This window comes from Psittacula echo (genome assembly GCF_963264785.1).
Source record: "Psittacula echo genome assembly, chromosome: 23".
NCBI lineage: Eukaryota > Metazoa > Chordata > Aves > Psittaciformes > Psittacidae > Psittacula > Psittacula echo.
The window spans coordinates 327,430-345,982 of record NC_137748.1 but is presented as its reverse complement, the minus strand read 5'-3'; the positions used below and the strand labels follow the sequence as shown (position 1 = coordinate 345,982).

Below are 18,553 nucleotides of genomic sequence, written 5' to 3'. Positions count from 1 at the left end.
TGGTGTGATCATGGAGAACACGGGAAGAAGAGGTTTCCAACCAGGCTGTCTCACTGTTACACAAGTAGGAAAGGGCTGGGAAACAAGCAGCCCCGTTGGAGGTAAGGGCTCATCCCAAAGGAGTGTGTCCTGTAAAGCCTCTTCTGCTCACCAAGAGCTGCACAATCAAGCGCACAGAACCTCTCTGAGGGCAAGCTCTAGGAGCACGAGGAGGAAAGATGTAGCCAAGGGAAGAGCAACGGCCTGATTTAACTCCACAGGAGGCTTCCTACACCACCTCCTCTTGCTATAGAAACCTCTTAGCTACGTCTGAAAATTCAAACCCTCACACAGCAGAAGTGTAATCGCGACAGATGCTCCATTTTGTGCAGCACCAGTGTGACATAAGGACAGGCTTCTAGCTCCGAGCTTCTGGAAAGCCCTGGAGCTTCAGGGCTAGCTCGGCTGCCTTTTTAATGTTACCTGCACTAAACATAAACCTTTGGGGCTCTCCCTTTGTTTAAGCATCTCTATGAATATCTGAAATGATGATGATGCCCGTGGCGGGGGGCTGGAACTGGATGATCTTAAGATCTTTTCCAACCCAAACCATTCTGTGATTCAGTGACCACACTTCCCAGCATCAGTGCTGTGATAACAGGTTTACCCCATCCTCTGCAAGTCTGAGCAGTTCAACAGCCTTGATGTAAAGAGCAAATCCTGAAGGTTCTTCAGGCCATCTCCCACACAAACCCCCAGGGAAAGCACGTGGGATTTCCCCACATCCCTATTACAATCCCTACCCTGTCAATACGGAAGGCAGCTGTGTGTCAAGCCAAGGGTTCCTTTTGTAAGCAGTATTTGGGAAAATCCATCCTAAAACCAGTTTAGTGACTTGCAGAAGCCAATAAACACAATATGCCAGCTTTTTCCTTCCCCCCATTGAAGTTACATCCAAACTATCCTGAGACGAAGGCAGAAACATCGCGAGGTTGAACAGGTCTCCAACTGTCAAAAAGAAAAGCCCTCAGCCCTCATTTAGTTGAAAGCAAAGTTACCAATGGACACATTATTTAACAGCATCAGTTTCAGGGATTTAAATGGGAAATTTTGCCACTGAAATGGCTAAATCAGGAAGATTTATGTTTGTTTAACAGAGGTAAATGCCAACTGTGGGTAGCACAGAGACACGTTCATCCACCTGTTTGACTTCTGCAAGCCCAGTTGGTTTCCATTTCAGCCTATGCCTGTCACGACAAATCACAAGCCCAAAAATGATGGATGAAGCATCTCCAAAAATGGAGGAGTGAGGATTGAAACAACAGGAAAAGAAGAAGATATTCAGCACAGATCTTTGTCAAGGAAAGAGGAGCCTCCTTCTCCAGCAGCTTTCATTGCTGGGGATGTCAGGGGCTGCCACACGCAAGTGCCGAACCCACACTGAAATGCTGCTTCCGTGTGTGTTTTACGTCGTCATTAAAGAGCCGACCCAATAATCCTGATAAAACCCAAGTTTTGTCCTCCTTAAACCTCTGCAGAGCCACCGAGAGCAACGCACGAGGGAAAAATACATGGAGAATTCATCCGGCCCAGAAAGAATCACATTCAGCATCTTGAAACCCTCCTGCATCTAAAGGCACTTTGCAGATAACTCAGTCCTTGTCATCACTCTGCAGTTCAGAAATGCAGCTGTGGGCCTCCCACCCAACTCCTACATGAGAAACATGAATTTCAGATCACTGTCATGCTGACAGTGTGACAGCTACAGAGAGCAATAAAAAGCAAGGCAAGCACACCGCAAATGATAGCACAGAAAAATGCCTAAAAAGGAGCAAAGTCTGTCCCCACACCATCAATTTTAAGCACAGCACCCCTCAGAAATCAGATACAACACAAGCACCATGCACTTGAATAGCTTTGCCTCAAATTGTACCTCGAAAACGATTGCTGACGTATTTGTATTGCTTCTAGTAGCATTATATTCAAAATCTCACTCTTTTAGTAAGAAAGAAATCTCTGTCTCCCTCAGCACACGGGTTTTATAACCCACTCATCTCATTTGTGGTCATTCTGCAATACAGAAGGAAAAACCTTATCTCAATCCCATTATTCTAGCATTTGACAAACAAACCACTCCTGCTATCCATGGCATTTTCCAGCTCACTCCTCAGTAGTTCTATTTTAGCAATGCTGAAAGAGGAATGTTTTTCACTGCCATTTCTTTCGCCTGCACATCCCAGCAAGCTGGTGACCAACTCAGATTATGTAAAAGTATCACCAAAACAAGTAAAAGACAGCTCATCCAAGCAGCACAACCCTGACCCACACCAAAAACCTTCTAATAATGGCTTCTGAGAGCATTGGGATCCCTCATCCTACGTGGATTTTCTGCGGAGCTGAAGGAGGCCCAGGAACACAATTGAAATCCAAGTCCATGCAAGGCAGATTGCCCAGATACTCACCAGGCTTTGTCTCCTCTCCCCATCACTCGAGAGCGTGAGCCTGGCAGCAGGATCTCAGCCCACCCGTTAACTCACAGGGACCGATGCCTTGGGAGCAGCACTCCAGTGAGGATCCTCCTCTGGTCCCCACCTCTCCCTAGCGCCAGCTCCATGTTGCTGCTCCCAACGTCAGGATGATGTTACAGGTGACACCTCCCGCTGCTGATGTCAAGCTCCGTTCCCAACAGCACAACAACCATGTCCCTGCAGCGCTGCTGCCCCTAAACAAGCATCACTTCTGCATTCCCTCTGTCCTCAAGGAGCGGGCGCGAGGGTGATTTCAGAGCAGCGCACAGACACGGAGCGTTCCCTTTTCCTTAAGTCTCTCGGCACGGAAGAGCCTTTCCTTCCAGGATGCTGCAGCAAATGTAGACTACACGCCTCCCCTGGGGCGAGATGGAAGAATTTCTACAGTTTCTTTCTATGGCGCAGCTTAATTTGCCCTTTTCTTAGGGCAAACCATAGAGAGAATAGTAAATAACAGTGCCACAGGTACCGGAGTGGAGGATTCAAGGATGCTCCTCTGGCCGCTCCGGAGTCAGCCGAGGGCCAGCAATGCAGCCCAGGACCGGCGCTGATGAATGGTGCAGTGCTGCTGTTGTCATGGCAACACCGAGAAAAAAAGCAGCACCAAATAAGGAGTTGTGACATGGATTCTGGGAATCATTTCTACTAAAAGGCTCTAAGCCCCTGGATGCTTTAAAGCTGCAACATCACCTTCTCGGTTAGATCAGGTTCCGTTGTGCAGTGGGCACGAATCAGCACATGCACGATCGCATCCATCCGAGACATGTTTGCTTTACAAGCATCACACCAAACCACAACCAAACAACACGATCTTGCAGCATTTTCCAATTACTGAGATTGAAATAAGTGAAATTATTGAGTCAGGCAAATGGTGGGATGGTAACAACGACCCGAAACAACACCTGTGAAAAACAAGGTACCAAAGAGACCCCCATTCCGCCACAGGTAGGAGGCTCTGTCTTTATGGGAACAAGCCCGAGCTGAATCAAACTGCAGCACCATCAGGTGGCTGACTGCCTGAGCAGCAGTGCCACCCACCACACACACAGCCACTCCTCCCAGCGACAGCAAAACATCCCCAAATTCCTCTGTAAACCAGCCACTGCCGGGTGACGAAAGCTGCCAAGCCCCTGATGTATCACAGGTAATGCAGGGCAGCGTAACTTAGAGCTGCCAGAGCAAGCTATATACTAGACCAAGGTTCATATTCTATATATATGTATAGATAGATACAGACACAGAGAGGGAAAATCCCTTTATTCTGCCCAAGCATCATCAGATCTCTTCACTCACTGCACGTGCTCAAGCAGACGACACACCGTGACCACTGCGACTGTTTCACCCAGCCCCAGCACTGAAGTTCTCTCTCTGCTCAGCAAGCACAATTCAAGCATTTAGGAATCTTTCTATCCATGACACTATCTTATTTGACCAAACACGCACCAGCTTCTCCCCAATGCTCCAACCCTACAGCAGCAGCCACCTCATCACCTCTCAGGTTCACAACAAGCTGAATCAGTGCTTTAGTTTGGAGAGAAGTGGTCGCAGAGCGCTGTGATTATTTATCTGGGTTTGTCACCGTTAAACACAAAACAATTAAAGAGTTTTCCATTTGCTGAAGATACAAAGGAGGGAATGACAATCCTCACAAGAAATACAAAGGAAGATGCAGACAGATCTAGCCAGAGAGTACATGTTTTCTCATGGAAAGAGGATGCTGCTAATTGCCTGAACCCACAGGGGAACGTTCGCACTCGTTTCTATCAACTTTATTCTTAGGGAAAGCTCCCACGTTCCCAAAATGCATGGGAGAAATGTTCTCAAAGTGGGGGATTTGCAATGAAACCAGTTCCTCAGGCCCATTCAAAGATGCTGAAGCACCTAATTTGCCCTGGATACAGAAGCAACGGAGCCATTGCGAATCCAAACCTAAAAACAGAAACACTGGCTTGGGTTGAAGGGACCTTAAAGCTCCTCCAGCTCCAACCCCTGCCACAGGCAGGGACACCTTCCACTGGAGCAGCTTGCTCCAAGCCCCTGTGTCCAACCTGGCCTTGAACACTGCCAGGGATGGGGCAGCCACAGCTTCTCTGGGCACCCTGGGCCAGCGCCTCAGCACCCTCACAGGGAAGAGCTTCTGCCTAAGAGCTCAGCTCAGTCTCCCCTCTGGCAGGTTCAAGCCATTCCCCCTGGCCTGCCTCTACCTGCTCTTATAACAAGCATCTAGGCCACTTATAGAAATATATGATTTATTCCCTGAATTTCTTGCCAATATTCTCCCCTCCTCCCTCCGTGCACACACATGCTCCTTCTGAAAGGCTCCTAAAGCAATCTGTCATTCAAGAGAAAAAAATAGAAATAGCCAAATATAGGGATGAATAAAATTATCCCTGTGCATATAAATGTACAGCCTGTAAATTACCCATCTCTCCTGAGGAGGAGTTGGGTGAGCACAGGGTTTTGTGCACGTGGTGCTTCCACAGTGACGGAATAGAGCATCGGTAGCTGAGGCTTTGAGCCCAGTATCTCATCTATTAACCTAATATGAGGCTGGGTACCATTTCTGGCATGGATTCAGGGAAGCACTCAGATACATTCATGTCTATAAGCACCCTCTGAAAAGCCATGCTTTCCTCAATGGGGGTGTACAATGCAATGGCATTATTTTCATTAGAGGCATGGTTTTGAGCCCTCAAGAACACACTTTTGATCTGTAGAAGAACATTTAACCCAATGGGTTTGAAAATGGTTGCTCTCCTTGTGCAGCAAGCACAGTAACATTTAAGTGCTAATTTTATTCGAGACAGAAAGCAAAGTGGTGTTTCGTACATCCTGATCCTGCCCTGGGAGGGTTTGGGGGGGATTTCTTTCTTTTTATTATGTATTTTCCACATTAGATTTGCTAATAAGGCCACTGTTGTTGTACAAAAATCTATATTAAACAGCATAAACTGAGGCTGAACATGCTGATGTAAAGTATGTCCTTGGCCACTGCTAAACAATAGGCTATGAAGGCAGGAGGAGCAGAGCTGATTACTTATGCTTGCTATTACCTCACCCTCTAGAGCCACAATGACCTTAGTTTTTCTTAAGCCACCAGACTATTCAGCAGTGAAAACTGCAGCCGTACTGAACAGATATCAACCCTGAATCCAGCCAAGGCTCCACACACAGAAACCCAGACAGCAACACCTCAGCTCCTCCGGAAGGAGAACTAACGCATCGCGCAACGTGTTCCTATGGCTCCTTGCTAAAGGTGGACGTTTTCACTTCTCTGTGGATGAAAAGCTGACTTCTTCACACGTCAGCCAGGTTAAGGACTTTGGAATCAAAGAATTCCAGTCTGGTTTGGGTTGGAAAGGACCTTACAGCTCATCCAGTTCCAAGGGACCCCTTCCACTGGAGCAGCTTGCTCCAAACCCCTGTGTCCAACCTGGCCTTGAACACTGCCAGGGATGGGGCAGCCACAGCTTCTCTGGGCACCCTGGGCCAGCGCCTCAGCACCCTCACAGGGAAGAGCTTCTGCCTAAGAGCTCAGCTCAGTCTCCCCTTGGGCAGGTTCAAGCCACTCCCCTTGGCCTGTCCCTATCCTATGAGAAAGGATTATTGTCCTATCCCACAATGTTGTATTAGCAACAGATAAAGAAATAGAGAGCCAGCATCGCAGTTTCTGCTGGGGAAGCTTCTCTGCACCATACAGGTTTCTTTTCCTTTTTTAAGGGTTCAGTTAAACCCCAATTTAATGTGTCACCCCTGATGTCCATGAAAAGGGGGATTGCAGTAGGTGCTTTCCCTTCCCATCAGAGCTGACAAACCTGCTCTACTACAGGAATAGACACGTGCAGATCCAGAGTGACCCAAGCTACTTCAGCTCTCAATCATGAGCAAATTGTCTTGTGAGAAGGATAAAATGTCATTTGTATTTCAATTTTAATCTCTGAAGAACTTCAGAAAGCATAAATGCAGACACTGGTACACTCACATTGTGTTGCAAGTGGTCTGAGGAATTAAATCTTTAGCAAAAGATTTTATATATCCAAGACAACAAAGTTCCTTATGTAACAAATGGTACCATTCCAGTACCCAACCACTCCACAGATATGGAAATCACGACATGAATGGCTTAGTCACACACAAATGTATGTAAGAAGCAAACAGCATGAAAAAAGCCCCTACAATCGGATAATTTCTCAACAATTTTCTATGCTCTGAAGGTCGCTTTGAAAAAGCCATGTGGCAACTGTCAGCCGGACAAAAGCCTCTCTTTGCCAGCCTTCAGTTTCCCAGAACCACCCTCATCCCTTTTCCAAAAGGCATCACTGCTGTTATTGTGTGGGATTAACAAGTGGACAGCAGAAGGAGACAAAGCAGAAGAGGCAATGGTCACATGCAGTGACACATCCCCATGCCCTCACTGTCAAAGTCCCGGCTGCTTCCTCCCGACAGTCACAGGAAGGTTTGGAACCAAGCTGCTTCTCGACCCTACCACGTTTCAGGTCTGCTACAATGGTGCTTACAAGGCTCCTGTAAAATCAGAGAGGGGCATTGGGCCAAACAGGGAGAAAGGCAGCAAAAACCAGCACAAGGCTCTGAATGTGTCTTCAAAAACGTAATCTTAACTCCAGATCTTCTTTACGTTACAGATGGTGTTTTATTAACGAATGAAACCAAGCAGGATCTTTACAAACTCATAGTCCATATCCCTCAGCAAAAAATCCCAACCTAAAACTTCTTACTAATGTCCGTAATGTATGACCATTACATATATTATACATATATATAATACATGTTATACATGTATTAATGCAATTTATTAATATTTATTAATTAATATTAATAATATTAATAATTAATTAATATTAATTAATATTAATGTAATACATGTATTATATGGCCATATGACAAAACATGAATTATATGACCCCAGTTTGTGGTCAGTCATTCAACAACCATCTCTTTCTGCTGCCAAGGGATTATCTTCTTGCTTTTCTATCTCTCACAGTAATAGCAAATAAGAGAGACAGACCATAAGGAATAGTGGTAAATACTATGAATAACAGAGCAGAAAGCATTACTTCCCCAGTTCCTTTCCACGCTGCCTTAATGAAAGCAAACAAATTCCTATAATGACTGCATGAGGATGGAAAATAAACCCCTTCCTTTTCCAATATCAACAGTAAATTAAACTAATAATTTAAAAACCCTGCTAATCCACCAACGCACCGAAACACACTTTGAATTCCAAGTGTAGCAGGAGCTCCACTGGAGTCATCAAGATCTGTAGGTGCAAAATACAAGCATGTGTTTCCACTGAACCATGGGATGCTTTGGGTTGAAGGGGCCTTAAGATCACCCAATTCCAACTCCCTGCCACAGGCAGGGACACCTTCCACTAGAGCAGCTTGCTCCAAGCCCCTGTGTCCAACCTGGCCTTGAACACTGTCAGGGATGGAGCATTCACAGCTTCCTTGGGCAGCCTGTTCCATGGTCAGGCTATAAGAGATTGGGTCCAGCCAGAAGAGGGTATTTAAAACAGATGGAAAGGAAAAGGATGCAAGGAGAAGACAGAGTCATCTTCCCAACCAATTTCCCAATGGATTCCTGTGTAGGGCCCCAAAGCAGACCTCTGAACACAACCAGGTGCCTACACCTCCCTTCTCTTGCTTTTCCATGCTAACAGTTATCAGCATGTTATTGACATCATCCCTGTTTGTATGCATCTTGGTCAGGTCTAGACTCTGCCATGATTTGGGAATCTCTTCCTCCTGTCCTTTTCAATTTCTCCTTTCACTGAAGGGCAGGGAAAACAAAAAGGCACGAAGTGCATCTGAGTTCACTTTCGTAAGCATGGGGCAGATTATAGCAGGTAAAAATCCCTTTGGCTGTTTCTCTATACAAACACAGGACTGGCTGATCATTAACAACAGGCATCAGGGATGGCAGGGTTTAGGCAAGGAGCGAGTTTCTCACAACTGTTACCAGTACAAATACGATGTCAGGCTTTTAAATGGATGTTAGACTCCAAGTGCTTTGACAATCCCGCTACTGTACAATGTCTGGGTGTTCAACCCATAATCCCAGCAGATTAGGTAAAAGTCTTTAAAAGTAAGCATGAACTATGAAAAATAATGACTCTGAGGTAGAAGTTTATCATTTTTTCTGATGTATTCTCACAGCATTCAAAATTTCAGCATCGAGCTCTTTAGAACACTTCCACTGTGCATCAATCGCAACACAAAGTGCAACTGAAACCCACTCTGCTCAAAGCTTCTCAGAGATCCAGACAATATTTGTACAACAGAGACACTCTTTTCAGCACAGAAAGATTCCTCTGTCAGCCTGAAATCCAAGCTGCTCCTGGTTTTGCCTGAAGCATCTGCTATAACAAAGAAATGATGACACAGAACCTTGGTCAAAGTGTTTTCTTACAGATTTTAAGGACCAATGGACCTTAAAAGCCCCACTGAACTTTATTTAAAGTCCTTACCAGTTAACTTCTTCACAGGTTGGAGCCGAACACTGATAGACTGATGTGTGAGTAAGGGGGAGGATGGAAGGGAGCGGGACATGCCCTCCATAATCCGAATGTGCTGCATACCTTCGGTCACTGGGAGTGGCGGAATAGCGTAGTCTGGTTCAAAAGCACAGTCGTTCTCTGTGGAGGTGCCTGACGGGAAGACAAAAAGGAACTGGTTAGAATACATGGGAGTCTCCTGCTTTCATCATTCCTCAAGGGAAGCCTGCCCGGCTCAAGTGCACATCCTACAGGTACCCAGTTGCTCCCTTGGGTTCCCCTCGCACAGTTTGGACGCTTCCCTTGAAGACATTCTACTTCTAGAACTGCAGCTCAGCACATCTCCTTAGAGTACGAGCAGAACTAGGAGGAATTTAGGAAGGCCAAGAAGGACGGGGCTTGGAACAACCTGGTCTAGGTGCCCCTGGAACTGGATGAGCTTTAAGATCCTTTCCAACCCAAACCAGTCTGCGATTTGGACTGGTTTAGTTTGTTTGTCAGAGTCCTGGAGTCGCCAGTTTTACATGTCATTCAGGCAAAGCCAATGGCCTTTTCCTGATAGCTCCTTGGGCATCCAGATCGTAGGGCAGCCTGTTCCAGTGTTCCACCACCCTCAATGGAAAGAACTTCTTCCTCCTGTTGAGGTGAAACTTGGGTTTCAGTTTATGGCCACTGCTCCTCGTCCTGTCACTGGGCACCACTGGAAAGAGCCTGGCACCATCCTCCTGGCACCTCCTTTGGCATATTTAGAGGCATTAATGAGATCCCCATGAGGACTTTCAGCCTAAGATAAACCCCTACCAAACCAACTGGAAGAACAAAAGCCTCCAAGAGCAGCCCCACCTCCAAACTGTCCCCTCACAATGTACAGAGGCGCCCAAAGACACACAGAGCCTGCGTGCCTATAGAAGACATCACTGTGGGAGACACCAAAGACAATGACAAGAAGTGGAGCCAGAACAGTAAAGGCAGATACTGTTAATTGTAGTGATATTAATGACAAATGAAGAGCAGCTGCTCCTGACTGGGAAGAGCTGGGAGCCATAAGGATCCTCCCATTAGCTGCAGAATATGGAACCCCCTGGCACCCAGTTCTCCTCCTCTACTCAATACGATGAACAAGCTGACACAGACAACCAGGAATTCATCTGCAAACCCAACTTACAACTGTTCGTGTTAATACTTCATTACTGACAGTGTAAAACTCCACTTGTGCCACACCTTGAGAGATGGATTTTAGCCTTTAGTGCCTACTGATGGTTTTTCTCCATAAAGACACTCATTATTTGCTTTTCATGGATTAGCTGGGCTGTTCTCAATGGCTTGTGAGACTGTATTTAAAAGAGAAAATGAACTGCTAGACAGAGGGGTGGACAGACAGAAGGGGGGAGAAGCCAAAAGGATCAAAGCCTCAAAGACGTGCTACTCCAGAGCCAATGGACTAACTTCATTCCAGGTACCCAAAGGACAACGTGAACAACCCAACACACTGTTTAGAAGGAGAGGAAAAGCCCCTATCAAAATAACGAGTTCCTGAAGCGTGCTCAAAGGTAGCACTACCCATGGCTAAAGTGCGTCTACAGCTTCCAGGAACATCCCTCAGCATTGCCACGTCATCCTTTACAAGAAACCAAACCCAACACTAACCCACTTTGCGCTATTTTTGACAGCTCAGAATACACCTCTTCCTCTCTTGCTCTCTGAACACTTGCCAGTTATTGCGAGCAGAACACCTCTGCTGACTCAGCAAGTCTATTCATAACCACCCCAGGGTGCCAGGAAGGACAAATCTGGCACTGGCATTGACAACCCCAACCTGAGGTGCTTCTTCTAAATACATTTGGCACCAGATTCGCCATCATTGATTTGGATTCTTAAAAGGAAAGTTTTCATTTCCTCAGGCTACAGTTAAGGGTTTGGAAGACCTGGAAACAACAGCATCTTCCAAGTTCTCGTGTGGGTCAGAGCTGCAAGTCACTGTGTGCTCCACTGGTTATTATGGAGTAAGATGTAAGCATCTTTGACCAAACTAAACCCAAGGGCAAATGAGGGCAGGCTCTGGTATAGAAATACAAGTAACTACATCTTTGCCAAGTTTCCAGGAGCGTTTTCCCTTTGAAAATTCCCATGCTTTACAATGAAACCAAGGCACTCACTAAATACCCACAACGTACTATTTGCATCCCACAGATGTCACACTACACAAACAGGGTAACTGAAACGCTCCTCAATTTGTCCCAGTCAGGAAGGACCTTGGGTTGATCAAACCCCCAAATTAGGGATCATTCACGGCTGAACTGGAACCTTGGCATAAAATATATTCAAGTAAAATGTCACTGCAAAGGGCATGTTTGAACAAACAAACTATTTCTTGATGTTTTCCAAGATAATAATGCTTTACAGATAGATGGAATATTTGGGCATCACATGTGTCTTCCTGGAAGCGGGAGCAGAAGACAACTCTCTCATTTCAGTTGGCTGGTTTCTCTCAGCACAAGAAAACCCCCTAACCTATCTCTATGAAAAATACATGTTAAGATCTGCTACAGAACAGGGCAAAGTTAAAGATAACAGTTTTAGGGAGCAAAGAGATTTGTTCTTCCTTGAACTGCATCTACAATTGCATCCACTGATCCAAATGGAAGCATTCAGTGCAGAAGCTTGGTCTCCAAGAAGTCAGAAGTCCTTTTTTACCTGTTTCCCCCTCTATTCCCTTCTCATGCTGAGACTTCTTGCTTGCCTTTGCAATTCCTGGAGTCACTGAGGCAGACAGACAGAGCTTGGTCATTCTTTGGCACGTTAAGGACTTGCCAACACATCCTCTGCCCAAAAGTGGTATTTTTCCACAGCAGCTGAGATGCTGAATAAATGTAACCTGAGAGAATGGAGTGCCTGAAACAAGTGCATGGAAACCCAGCAGGAAAGGAGCTGCTGCACCTTGTAACGCCAAGCCAGGGGACAGACTCAGACAGACAGAAGGACATCACAGGGACGAACAGCAGAGAAAATGGGCAAGGCTCAGCCTCCAGGAGTAACACAACAGCGGCTTTATCTGAGCTGAGGGTCTGAAAAAGAGCGCCCATTCATTCTGTGCTCTGGAAGCACGGAAACGCGACTTGTAAGCAAGCTATCCCGGGGTACACACAGTTACAAATCCCTTTGCTTCTTCCCAATTTTAACTCTTCTATTTTAAAATGAGAAATCTGAAGGAATTGATTCTGCAACAGTAACAGAAATATCCTGTGTTTCAGCTGGTGATGCTTCCCAGGGTTCCGCCTCTCAATTCCAATCCCCCTAATCCCGATCCCAGGCTTCAATCACTCGCAATGATTTTGCCTGGGCAACACTGGAATCCTGCCAAAAAAGAACAATGCTCTGGAGAAAATGTCCCCATGAGAAGTCATTAGGACACCATGACAGCAACAGACTTGAACCAAAATGAAAGGAAAACTATTGCCGCAATCCCAAAGAGAAACATCAGGGAACGCACACAGCACCTTCTAGAGCCATGCTTCCAGAACCTGCTGCTTAGCCTCAAGAGCTGTGTGAAATATCAGTGTTTTCACAACCCTCACAAACAAGTAAATGCTTAAAACTTGAAGTAAATGATTTCAAAGGACACAGAAGGCAGCACAGGGCCAAGAGCTGCTGCTCTCAGGGGCAGAAATTCCCTTTACCCAGCTTTTAGTGGTGCTTTTAACCACCAAACCTATTGAGAATGATGGGTGGCACGGTTTAGTGTGAGGTGTCCCTGCTCATGGCAGGGGGGCTGGAACTAGATGATCTTAAAGTCCTTTCCAACCCTGACTATTCTCTGATTCCATGATACTCAACAAAAGTTTGTAGAATCATCATTTAAATAATATTCCAACTATTTTTACTACTTTCTGCCTAGGACCTTTTGCCCTGCTCCTGTAGGATGAAACAACAAAGCCAAGGATGGAACCGGCAGATGCTCAGCCTGTCCACAATGCACCGGTCCCCTCTCCATCACACTGGAAGGACATCCCGGGTAATGCCTTTGCAACTAGGGGCAAGGCAAGCAAGTTGTTTTGCACTGGGATGTGCTGGAGACTTCTCCCATCACCAGCTCCAACAACTGCCCTTGTGTAAAGCTCCTGCAAAACAGAGATGTCACAGGCTCCACAGTCTTGCGCCACAAATGAACTCCACAGAGGCAGTCTGTTCTGGGGAATGTTAGCAGGTTTGTAGCTCTGTGGATAAGAGCGAGGGGTACAGAACCCCTTCAGACTACACAGCCTGATGGAAAACACAACATGTACGTGGAAGAAGGTGAAGAGATGAGAAATGAGTCACTGAGGCAGAACAACACTAACGTTTACCTTGCCCAGATCGGCTCTGACGGGAGTCTACACTTGCCTGTCTTCGGTCTGGTGGCTCCTCGTTCCCTCCATCTGCATGAGAACCAAAACAGCACAAGTAGAACATCATCGTGGACAGGTCAGGCAGATGCAACTTTTCCTTGAGCACCATCACCTATGTTGTAGGAGCAGCAGAACAAAAGGTCCCGCGTGCAGGCTGGCACTGGGTAAACGCTGACCGACTCCTTTGCTGCTCCTCCCCAGCTCAGTGCAAATGGAATCTGTGTGGTCCTCAGATATAAGCAGGCTTTTAACTCCTCTTACTGACCCCACAGACACATCAATGAAATAGTAACCAAACGGTGCATCTCCAGTCAGTTCCTCCACTTGTATATCGGAACACAAAAAGTATCAATCACGTGCAGAAAGAGATCCAGGGGAAAAGAAAGAAATAAAAAAGAATATCCTATAAAATGGTTTCCCTTTAAAATTCTTTGTCAGTTAAAACCCAGGAAGGCCAAGAAGAACAAAACCACTCTCATTATAGACTCTGAAACTGTTTAGGAATGCAGCTACAGCTAACGAATAAAACAATCCATCTGGGTAAATGCAGTGGGACACAGTGTACAGTATCATACAATTAATTACATGCTGGTCCTCATTGATCAACTGACCAGATTAGAAACAATAGATGTGCACATCAGTAGAGATGCTTGAGTGCACGGGGTTCATGCCAGCTGAAAGCAGAGGCAAGCTTGGCTATGGAGGATGTGCAAAGGCAAAACCAAGCATTTACAACGTGGATCGCTGCGGTTAGTGCACCTCGTGGCAGGGGAAGGGGAAGCTTTTAGAGCCCTTAAAAATAGGTTTGAAATAAGTGAATTGTTAAATAGCTGTTTAAAAACTCAACAGTCCCTATTTTAGCATTGATATTTTTTGATTCTACTAAAAGCAGATGTATTCTGATGCGTTTCCAAGTAGATATAGAGCTATAGAGATGCAGATAGCAAGGAGCTGGACTTGATCCTTATGGGCCCCTTCCAACCTGAGATATTCTATGACTCCATATCCCCAAAATCATCTGTTGGATGGGCCTGCTATGCCATCAAGTAATTCAGTTTCACCAACTCACACTCCACGTGAGCTGCATCTGTTAGTCTAGCTCTAAAGGGAACCAGTGTGTTGGAGCACAATGGGTAAGGTGATGGGAAACTTAAGCCCAACCCCAAAAAGCAGGGCCACAGCCCAGGCCATGGGAGGCTCTTTGTTTCCTCTTCCCCAGGGATGGTGCCTGCAGCCCTGCCCTGGGCAGCCTGTTCCAATGCCTGAGCACCCTTTGGGCAGGAATTGTTCCTCAGCTCCATCTAAACCTGCCCTGGTGCAGCTTGAGGCTGGTTCCTCTTGTCCCATCCCTTGTTCCTTGGGAGCAGAGCCCATCCATGAAGGATGTGATACTGCAAATCTGACGGCAGCTCTGACATGCACCCTCTTGGGATCAGCTGCACTGAGCTGCATGAATGAGTATTAACAGGACATTGTGGAGAAAACAAAAAGCCTTTGAGTCCCAAACAGAAATCCACAATGCAAGATGGTTATAAGGACTGAAAGGTTTACAGAGATTAAAATCAGGAGTAAACCTCAGTATTTATCAACGGCCACATCATCACCCTCAAAACCCAAACTCAGTATCCTTGTTTTGCAGGGTTACTGTGAGTGATGCTGGCCAGGCCCATCCAGGTAATCCACAGGCGGGTCCTGGCAAACCCTTCTCCACCAGTAAGGAGCTGGGAAGAGGCTGGACTGGTTCTGAGGGATGTGGATTCTAACGGAGGAGATGCTGCAGGATGCCACCTCACAGGAGATCACACGTGCCAAGGTCTGGTTACGTGGCAGACGGATCACCAGCCCCATCCTGCCAGGAGCAGAACTAAGGAGGTCCAGCACCATTCCCCTGCCCACCACACTCAGAAGACGCCTGAACAGTAACACATCATTCCCTGGGACCCACAACCACTCTCAGCAACAAGAGCCACCACCACTCAGTGCTGGGCTGGAGACCAAGCACTGGAAAGTTTCTGTTGCTCTTATGCCACGAGGCGCCACAGGGACACCAGAGCACCAAACTGCACTTCACCATGGCTGGTCTGCATCTCCTCCAAAACTTGGCTCCTAAATCAATAGAAGCAACGAGGTTTATCCTTGACATCATTCTTGGTAGGGAGGAAAAGCAAGCTGCCTTTGGAAGACAGAAGGCTTTCACCCACTGCCTTTACCAGGAATCTAAACCCTACTTGGATTTTCTACAACTAAATACATCAAAGACAAGCATGTTCTCTATTTTAGAAGAAAGAACTGTTGGCTTTTAGCCCAAAATGAGTAGATTTGGGTCTCTCAGAAGTCAGCTGCCCTACTGACATGAGGCAGGCGTTTTCTAAACCCAGTAAACTTAAGTACATGATGGGACCCTAAGGAGATACACCACCACCAACTCCCCATACGAGTCCAGCTGGAATACTTCAAGCCTAAATAAGAATTAATCTACTTAAAATCACAGACTGGATTGGGTTGGAATGGACCTTAAATCTCATCCAGCTCCAACCCCTGCCATGGGCAGGGACCCCTTCCACTGGAGCAGCTTGCTCCAAGCCCCTGTGTCCAACCTGGCCTTGAACACTGCCAGGGATGGGGCAGCCACAGCTTCTCTGGGCACCCTGTGCCAGGGCATCACCACTTAAGATCACTGGGAAGGACAAGACCTCTCTCATGTAGTCACTTGGACATAACAGCGCTTGTACCCATGCTTTGAGAACAAGCAGGAACCAGGGCAGCAGAGCCAGTCATCCTGCTCTCTGATGCTCTTCAACACCCAACAGTGGGATGCAAAGCAGTGCGCTCATTGCATGGGGGTTGGACTAGAAGACCTTTGAAGGTCCCTTCCAACCCAAACCATTCCATGATTCTATGAACTTCCGGAATCAATTTAGGAGGGTGGGAATGGAGAAAGGAAATGTGATGACTCAGCATGTATTAGGGCTGCCATCATCATGCCATGGCATTCACCCATCACTGCTGCGCCTGGTGCAGTTGCAGCAAAGGCTGTAGCTTGGCTGAATCCAGTGGCAGTTCTGAGAACCATTCACTGACTTTTAATGAGGAACCTTTTGGGAACAAGCACAGGGAATGTGGAGCCATCCCCTCCCCACGGGACACACGTGCACGTCCACACACAATTAATGGGCATAAATAAACCCACAGCTCCACTGGATGAACCCATGGCAACCTGACCAGCTTGGGGCTGCTTCGGGAAGCCCCTCATCCTGTGCATCACCGACCCCTCCCATCTGCTGTGCTCTCTATAGCCAAGGAAAAGCAGCAGGGAACACGGAGTCTCTGGCTGGCACATCCCAATAGGATGCTCCTCCAGGGCAGAGCAGGCAGGACCTGTGAAATGATGGATGCTTGCAAGAAAGCATAAAAACACAAACAGATCCATGCCAGGAAGGCTGGAACCTGCAGGATCTAAAGCGTGTGGTGAACAGGCAGAGCACTGCAGGAACATCAGGAGCAGCCCCCAGTTAGGAGCTCAGCAACTCAACTAGTTAGTATCTTCCCTGGTTGCTACAAAGCACCCTCCAGTCCCTGCAGTGGAGGAGCAGGGTTATGAAGGAATGATCCCATACATCATCCAAGGGTTACCGTTATATACACACAAAAAAGGGGCAAATCACTGTTGCTAAGGGAACATTAATTCTCATGCCTTCAAACTCCAAGTGCTCGAGTTTATGGTCTTGACAGTGCTCACCTCTGTGTGCACATCAGAACTTGAGTGTTCTAACAGAAGTTACCTTATTTATCCAAGATTTTAGGTAGTTGGTAGTATTTGCTTTATTATTTATAGGCATGACTCCCTCTTTGGACAACAGACTGCAGACAGGATCGCCTATGGACAACAGACTGCAGACAGGATCACCTATGGACAACAGACTGCAGACAGGATCACCTATGGACAACAGACTGCAGACAGGATCACCTATGGACAACAGACTGCAGACAGGATCACCTATGGACAACAGACTGCAGGCAGGATCACCTATGGACAACAGACTGCAGACAGGATCACCTATGGACAACAGACTGCAGACAGGATCACCTATGGACAACAGACTGCAGACAGGATCACCTATGGACAACAGACTGCAGACAGGATCACCTATGGACAACAGACTGCAGGCAGGATCACCTATGGACAACAGACTGCAGGCAGGATCACCTATGGACAACAGACTGCAGACAGGATCACCTATGGACAACAGACTGCAGACAGGATCACCTATGGACAACAGACTGCAGACAGGATCACCTATGGACAACAGACTGCAGACAGGATCACCTATGGACAACAGACTGCAGACAGGATCACCTATGGACAACAGACTGCAGACAGGATCACCTATGGACAACAGACTGCAGGCAGGATCACCTATGGACAACAGACTGCAGACAGGATCACCTATGGACAACAGACTGCAGACAGGATCACCTATGGACAACAGACTGCAGGCAGGATCACCTATGGACAACAGACTGCAGGCAGGATCACCTATGGACAACAGACTGCAGGCAGGATCACCTATGGAAGCGTAACCAACTCAGTTCCTGCAACCACTGTGAGCATGGTGACACATCAGTTACTGACAACGCCTTGGATGCAACCGGTCACCAGAAGTGAACCAGCTGTGAAATCACTGCTAGAATGCACAGGTATTTGTGTCCATCTAAAATAAAGATCGGAACAGACCGAGATCGACCTGGATAAGGAGCCATGAGAAATGCCCCGAGGGAAGTGAATGACACAGTGAAATACTGACTCAGGAATCCATGCTCTCCTGCAGCTGGCAAGGAGAGGGAGGAAAACTTGCCTGATGTTGTATTTTCATGTATCTCAGGGCTAAAAAAGTCCACTAAAATCTACACACGACTGCAATTGCAGAAAGATGCTGTCTCATCAGGGTCGCGCATCCCTCAGCTGGGACAGGAGACAGAACTGGGGGTCAGGTCTATGGAAGCATACAGCAAACAGAACAGCTATGAACTCTTCCTCTCAGCTACAAAGGGATTCAGTGATCTCAGCAACCACAGCTTCAGAGAAGCTTCTCTCCTGGTCTAAAGGGGTCTGAGAGGCTCCGGCTCCCCCTCCCTTCCTTACCTGC

General features: G+C 46.9%; 1 protein-coding gene across 3 annotated transcripts in view; it reads right to left on the bottom strand.

Annotated features, from left to right (window-relative positions):
• Positions 1–18,553, bottom strand: part of TANC2 (tetratricopeptide repeat, ankyrin repeat and coiled-coil containing 2) — a gene marked incomplete at both ends in the record, with an annotated part of 174,883 nt that overhangs the window by 120,283 nt on the left and 36,047 nt on the right. For 2 of the 3 annotated variants that reach the window (XM_080633694.1, XM_080633695.1), the window contains 2 exons: positions 9,106–9,174; positions 13,365–13,436. In XM_080633694.1, coding sequence (XP_080489820.1) covers positions 9,106–9,174; positions 13,365–13,436 — 141 coding nt within the window. Of the gene's footprint in view, positions 1–8,994; positions 9,175–13,364; positions 13,437–18,553 lie in introns of all 3 variants that reach the window. The other variant, XM_080633693.1, reaches the window with a different exon arrangement.